The sequence below is a fragment of the Arachis ipaensis genome, chromosome B09 (genome assembly GCF_000816755.2).
Source record: "Arachis ipaensis cultivar K30076 chromosome B09, Araip1.1, whole genome shotgun sequence".
NCBI classification, from domain to species: Eukaryota; Viridiplantae; Streptophyta; class Magnoliopsida; order Fabales; family Fabaceae; genus Arachis; species Arachis ipaensis.
In genome coordinates this window covers 693,490-700,470 of record NC_029793.2, presented here as the reverse complement: position 1 = coordinate 700,470, position 6,981 = coordinate 693,490, and the positions used below count along the sequence as shown (strand labels likewise).

The following is a 6,981-nucleotide window of genomic DNA, read 5'->3' as shown; positions in this document are numbered from 1 at the left end:
TTTAATCTTTAATAAATTTTAATTACCAAATCAATTCTTAATTTTTTATTTTATTAAATATATTAATTTTCACGTCAAAATTTTGATAAAAAAATTAGACAAATAAATTCTTATCGTTTATTTAATAAAAAAAATATCAATCCTTAAAAATTTTAAAATTTTGAAGATTAGATTCTTATTATAGACTGATTTAAAGTTTAAACTACTCTCTTTCTTTATATACTAGTATTAAATTTGTGCGATATACGGACTTATATTTAAATTTGATATAATTGATAAAATAACATTTTATAATCATAAATTTTTTGATACTATCATCGTCATTATATAACAAGGTGAAAACTCAGGTGTAGTCGACTTTACGTGAAGTTGATAGTTGAGAACCGTTAGATGAAAATTTAGTCAAATAAGTCAAATCATCTAACGGTTCTTAGCTATCAACTTCACGTGAAGTCGACTGCACTTGAGTTTCTACCATATAACAAACATATTGAATATATTATTTTATATATAACAGTATAAAATCCAAAATATTCTTTAACCACACAAAAAGAGAAAAGGACAAATAGGTCCCTGACCTTTTGCCATGCGGACATTTTTGTCTTTGACCATTGAAAAATACTTTTAAGTCCCTGACCTTCACAAAATTTGGACGGATCAATCCCTGACGGAGGCATTTGGACGGATCAGTCCCTCACAGAGGCATTTGGACGGAGGGACTGATCCGTCCAAATTTTGTGAAGGTCAGGGACTTAAAAGTATTTTTTAATGGTCAGAGACGAAAATATCCGCGCGACAAAAGGTCAAGGATCTATTGGTCTTTTTCTCGCACAAAAAAAACCTGGAAAGTTACCCTCACTCCTTCCTTTGATCAAGAAACAAAGAAGGTTGAGTTTTATTTTTGTAAAAGTACAAATTTACCCTCGAGAAATTTCCCATATTGTAACAAAAAAAACGTTTCTTGTTTGGAATGAAGATTGTTTCTTGAGTTGGGGAAACCAGACAAGCCACAATTTTGTTGCGGCTCTCTCTTCAATCTCTCTCTCTCAGACTCGTTGGTAGAAAAACACACACAAAACACAACAACACACTACTACTCTACAAACTACAATATTCAACCTTAGATTTTCCGAGTGAGTTGAGTGATTCTGACTCACCAACATATATATAACAGCACACACACATCACTCTCTCTTTCTCTCTTTCTCACTCAGCACACTCTCACTCTCACTCACACTCACTAAGATTTTTTGCTTCCCTTTTTGAATCCTTGTTGATTTGGTTGGACAATCTCCTCTGACTCCAAACAAATCTCCAGATTTCACCTCCAATTACTCTTTCACTTTCAGGTATCAATTCTTTTAACCTTCTCATTCTCTTCCATTTTCCTTACACTTAGATCCTTCACATTCCCCCTTTTTTCCCTTCTTGGTACCCTTGATTTTTCCTTCTTTACTGCAATACTTCTACATGTGGAACATGCCCTTTTCCTGTTTCTTGGAAAATTTTGTTTTTTGGGTTGAGAAAGTGCCTCAGAGCTGCAAAACTCTTGTTAAAGTCTGAATTTTTATGGACACATTGCTTATGTAATACTGAACTCAGAGAAGCCTTTGGGATCACTAACTCAATCTTCTTCTAGATCGTGTTCTTTTGCTTTCTTCTTGCTCAAAATAATGATGTGTGCTTCGAATTTGTCTTATAGGGTTCAATGTGCTTGATTCCAGTGCTCTTTTATGAGTTATTATTAGTAGTTAATTTTTTCTTCAAAATTTTCGTTTTATTCAATTTTATAGTATTATGTGCTGGTTTTTCTGCTTGATTGATGGCGAAAATGGCAGTGGAAGCTTCTTTTCTCTATTTTTCCCCTTTATAATATATTTGTTTTTTATTTTTCAATTCTGGGGGTATCCATTATTCTACCCAAATTAAATGCCAAGTTAGAATTAAAAAATATTTTAGGGCTAAAGGGTTTACTTGTTCCATATAAATTTGGAATAAATGGATCCATGGTGTCTTGTTTCCGGGTTTACAGATTGGCAAAAGCTTGGAAAAATAGAAGCTTGACTTTTGTCTTTACATAGGGTTGTCATATTCAACATTTCAACTCTCTTGGATGCTGATGTTGTGTGATGTTGGTCTTTTCACATATTGTAGGATTTTGTGGGAAAAAGATGTACCACAACAATGTCATAGTAGACATAGCTCCGGACTTTAGGTTCCTTGGTGCTTATTTTAATTTATTTGTTGGTGCCTCAAAAAATTGTTCTACTAGTGGGATCTTTTCTGTATATTAAAAAACTTGTCTTAGTATTCCCACCTTCATTTTTTTTTTAAATAATCTAAATCTGGTGTAGTTTTCGATTGACGATGCATGTAAGTTTTGGGTTGGCTTCTGATAAATAAACACTGATGGAGTGGTGTGCTTACAGATGTGTATCAGTGCTCTATTTTGTAGGTGTGTACTGATTTATGAATCTATTGTGTATATTCTCATAAATAAAATGTATTATGTATATTCTTGGGTGTTTCCTATTCATTCTGTTGATGCATTGATCTTATGCTAATGCCATGGGGGAGCTTGGTATGTGAGTACATGTTTTGAAGGTGCTAGGAAGTTGAATAAAGCTAGGAAGTTGAATATCATATACTTTAGTTGGTCTTACTTAATTATACGCTGTTTCTCTGATGGAAAGCGCTTGTTTAATTTGCTTGCTTTTATGTGGGAGAATTGTTCATTCATGTTTTTTTGTTGCCTATGACATGTGGAATGCTATGCGTTCCCTTGAGTGATGTAATCATCCCTCGTGCATTATGCCGTGCTCCTATCATGATGTTTATGAACTTCATTTGTTTGTTGGCTTTTCTTTTATCAGTTTACATTGCCGTGTTTCGTAACCTTTCCATTATGAAGCATTAAAACTTGTTGCAAGCTGATGGTTTTGGTTGAATTATACTTAATCCTTCTTGCTATTAACATTATTTTATTGGTTGAACTTTCAGGATTTCGTTGACATATTGACTTGTCTTGTTCGGCACCAACTTCCAGTAACACTGTTGTGTGTGAGTTCTTGAGAGACCGTCTTCCAGATGGGCTCCAGAATTCCATCTCATCAGCTCAGCAATGGCCTCTATGTATCAGGCCGGCCGGAGCAGCCTAAAGAAAGGACTCCAACTATGACCTCAACGGCTATGCCATATACTGGTGGAGACATAAAAAAGTCAGGAGAATTGGGAAAAATGTTTGACATCCCGGTTGATGGCTCCAAATCTCGGAAATCTGGACCAATAACTGGTGCTCCTAGTCGGACGGGGTCATTTGGAGGAGCCAGTTCACATTCTGGACCAATCCAGCCCAATTCTGCTGCTCGGGCAGCCTATACTTCAGGTCCAATGACTTCTGGGGGCATGCCTGGTTCAACTTCGCTAAAGAAATCCAATTCTGGACCATTGAATAAGCATGGGGAACCTGTTAAAAAATCTTCAGGTCCTCAGTCAGGTGGAGTAACACCTATTGGGCGTCAAAATTCTGGACCTCTGACTCCTGTTCTTCCAACGACAGGTCTTATTACATCTGGGCCTATATCGTCTGGCCCTCTAAACTCTTCCGGGGCCCCTCGAAAAGTCTCTGGTCCTTTGGATGCGACAGGTTCCATGAAGATGCAAGGTTCTGCTGTAGTTAACAATCAAGCTGTGACGGTTCTCAGTCAAGGTGATGAGTATTCCTTCAGGAGGAACTTTCCAAAGGCGATGTTATGGTTATTAATTCTGCTTTTTGTGATGGGTTTCATTGCTGGCGGTTTTATTCTTGGAGCCGTAAGCAATGCAACCCTCCTTATTGTGGTTGTGGTTCTCTTTTGCTTAGTTATTGCATCTTTCACTTGGAACACTTTTTGGGGAAGAAGAGCTATTATGGGTTTCATCGCTCACTATCCGGACTCCGAGCTCAGAACTGCTAAAAATGGACAATTTGTGAAGGTTTCCGGGGTATGCTTTGCTTCTTTTCCTAGCTAGTCCTGGAAATTGTGTCTTCTTGTGTTGTGTGTATATATTCCTTTCTGATTTTGCTTTAAATAAATTATGCTTAACCTGATTTTCAAGTATTTTTAGCTTTTCTCCTATTCAAACAGTGGTTCTTAAAGATGTGAATGTTTAATAACAAGGATATTTGATTGTGAACCCAATTAATTTCTCAATCATTAGAAATTGCATGACGGCTGTGGCTATCATCATACTCCTAGGAAATAGCATTACTTGAACTAGTTATGTAATCTACTAACTTGTAAGATGTCGGTAAATATGCATATTAATAGTGAAACTTTATTATTTGTTTCAAGATGTTAGTAACTAATAGTTGAAAACTAGAGGACTGTATTATGTATGGAAAGCCTTTCATTCAGTCTTTTCACTTGTTCGAAACAATCCAATTCTTTTCATTGAATGAGTTTTGGATGATATTTAGATGAGAGCATTTTGTTTTATGTTCCATGTTAGGGTGCTTTGATGAATTTCGTGTGTCAATATGACAACATAACTATTCTACTTCACCCATGCCTCATTTTTCCCAAAGTAGTATATGTTTTCCTTGTTCGCTTCATCCATTTATGTGAATGTGCATTGATTAGTTTTTCTTGTTCATATATTTTCTATTATAATATGCTTGAAGCGATAGTAATCAAATACATTTGGCTATGAAACATGAAGGTTGTTACTTGCGGCAATGTGCCTCTTGAGTCATCCTTCCAGAAAGTCCCTAGATGTGTATATACCTCGACAAGTTTGTATGAGTATCGAGGATGGGATTCAAAAGCTGCCAATCCTACACACCGCCGGTTTACCTGGGGCCTTAGATTGCTTGAAGTGAGTTACTAAAAAAATATCATTTGGGTTAGTTATGATGGGATTTAAATACTTTGTTGGCTTACACAATTTTTGTCCTTTTCAGGCCTTAATCGGCATGGCATCAAATCCATATTTCTCCTTGTGATATAAAATATATTTTTTAATTATTGTTTTTAAATTATTGAGATTATCATGCTTCAGGATGAGTAAGGCATTGGTTTTTCAGTTGTGGTATTTTTCTCTCCCTTATTGAGTGATTCTAATAGCTTTGAAAGTTGAAACTGATATTGGTAAGATCATATTTACTGATCTGTTTATGGTATTCTGTTTTGACTATGTTTACTTGGTTGAAGTAACCAAGACATTGTTAATTGAGAAGTTCATGTTATAATATAGGGTTAACTTAAGCCACTTTTGTATCATTAATATCATGTGTTGAATCTAAAAGAGTCACACATTACTTTGTTTTCACCATTTTGACTGGAATATCTGTGTATGTCATGTGACATGTGATAGAGGCGTGTGGTTGACTTTTACATCTCGGATTTCCAATCTGGTTTAAGAGCACTGGTTAAGACGGGGCACGGAGCAAGGGTGACCCCTTACGTTGATGACTCGGTTCTCATCAATGTAAATCCAACCAAAGAAGAACTGTCTCCGGAGTTGCTCCGTTGGTTGGGAGAGCGAAATCTTTCAAGCGATGACCGGATCATGCGCCTGGAAGAAGGGTAAAAAACTTTTCTTTTGTGTTAAGACATGGTTGGTTGTACTTATTGAATCTAAGCTCAAAATATTTGTATTCAGATACATCAAAGAAGGAAGCACGGTAAGCGTGATGGGGGTTGTGCAGAGGAATGAGAATGTGCTTATGATTGTTCCTCCGCCGGAGCCGATAACTACCGGTTGCCAATGGGCCAGGTGCATCTTCCCGGCTAGCCTCGAGGGCATCGTTCTAAGATGTGAAGACACGTCGAAAACCGATGTCATACCAGTTTAACAGTTTGTGAATTGAGAAGGAAGTTACTGCAGAATCATCTAATTGGTGTTCTTAGAAGAAAAGTATTCTTTTACCCTCTATTATTAGTGGTGGTGGGATAAATATATATACACTCTTTTATAGATTATTATTGATTAAGATGACAAATTTGTGTGCTTTTATAATTCCATTTTATAGTTGTTGTATAGCTTTAAGGCTTTTTCTTCTAGGCTTTGTAAACTTTGGTTATGTTTGATGATGCATGTGAAAATTTAGTTTCTTACATGTATGTATGAGCATATTGTGATTATGCTAACTTGCTAAATATAATACAAGCTTTCAAGTGTTCCAGATTTTTTCTTTGTGCATTTGCATTGAGTTGTTGCAGTGTGTGGTGGATTAGAGTTACCGAATGAAAAAGTCTATGAAACCAATGCCTTTTTTAAGCCAACATTCTAATAAATTAGTCAATTTTATAACAAAATATTAAAACAAGAAAAAATTAAAATAATTAAAAAATTCAAAATTTAACAAAATAAAGTGAAAAACCCAAAACAACTCTTGACAATTATCTCGAAAGACAACGAAGTCATTGACAAAAAAAAAACCAACCTAGCCTCTGACAATTACCTCGAAATGACAACGAGGTCTCTGTGCAAAAAAAAAAGTCAATATTATTTTTTTTGATACAAAGACTAATCAGTTCCAGAAAAAAAGATCAGGGACCGGATTTGGTGTTTTTTTTTTCTTGGAGACCTCGTTATCCTTTTGAAGTAATTGTCAGGGACCGGATGAGGTATTCACTCAAATATAAAATATCTAAAATCATAAAAAAAAAAAAAATCTGTAAATAACTATGAAATCGCAATAAAGGTCCTGCGGATTAGCCATGCACGTAAATTGCTATCCCTCTCTAAGAAACTGCTGAAGAAGTGTAGCGATTTACAGAACCTCTGTGGCGATTTTTATAATTATATAAAAAATGTATTTGCGTATACAATTTTCAAAAATTATAATCCAGTAAATTTCATTCCCAATTAATTTATTATGATCATTTGCCCTAAAAATTAACTATAAAAAACATTTGACATAATACTTTTATTTTTAATATTTTATTTTCATCTACTTTTAAGTTTTAACTATACATGTATGTTGGCAGAAAGAGG

General features: G+C 35.2%; 1 protein-coding gene across 3 annotated transcripts; it reads left to right on the top strand.

The window, feature by feature from the left end:
- On the top strand, positions 973–6,169 carry LOC107618387 (uncharacterized membrane protein At1g16860). 3 transcript variants are annotated; one of them, XM_016320439.2, is made up of 6 exons: positions 973–1,349; positions 3,001–3,709; positions 3,863–3,984; positions 4,702–4,857; positions 5,356–5,567; positions 5,644–6,169. In XM_016320439.2, the coding sequence occupies exons 2-6, from the start codon at positions 3,088–3,090 to the stop codon at positions 5,834–5,836; spliced, it is 1,305 nt and encodes a 434-aa protein (XP_016175925.1). In that variant the 5' UTR covers positions 973–1,349; positions 3,001–3,087; the 3' UTR covers positions 5,837–6,169. The 3 variants fall into 3 exon arrangements, with proteins under 3 accessions (XP_016175925.1, XP_016175924.1, XP_020968331.1); XM_016320438.2 differs by having other exon boundaries at positions 3,001–3,984; XM_021112672.1 differs by lacking the exon at positions 973–1,349 and adding an exon at positions 2,329–2,455 and having other exon boundaries at positions 3,001–3,984.

Bases quoted from the DNA above. Each gene is read 5' to 3' on its own strand.
- LOC107618387 (XM_016320438.2), top strand. From the start codon at position 3,088: ATGGGCTCCAGAATTCCATCTCATCAGCTCAGCAATGGCCTCTATGTA. The intron at 3,985-4,701 runs GTATGCTTTGCT...TGAAACATGAAG, and splicing joins AATTTGTGAAGGTTTCCGGG to GTTGTTACTTGCGGCAATGT. The intron at 5,568-5,643 runs GTAAAAAACTTT...ATTTGTATTCAG, and splicing joins ATCATGCGCCTGGAAGAAGG to ATACATCAAAGAAGGAAGCA.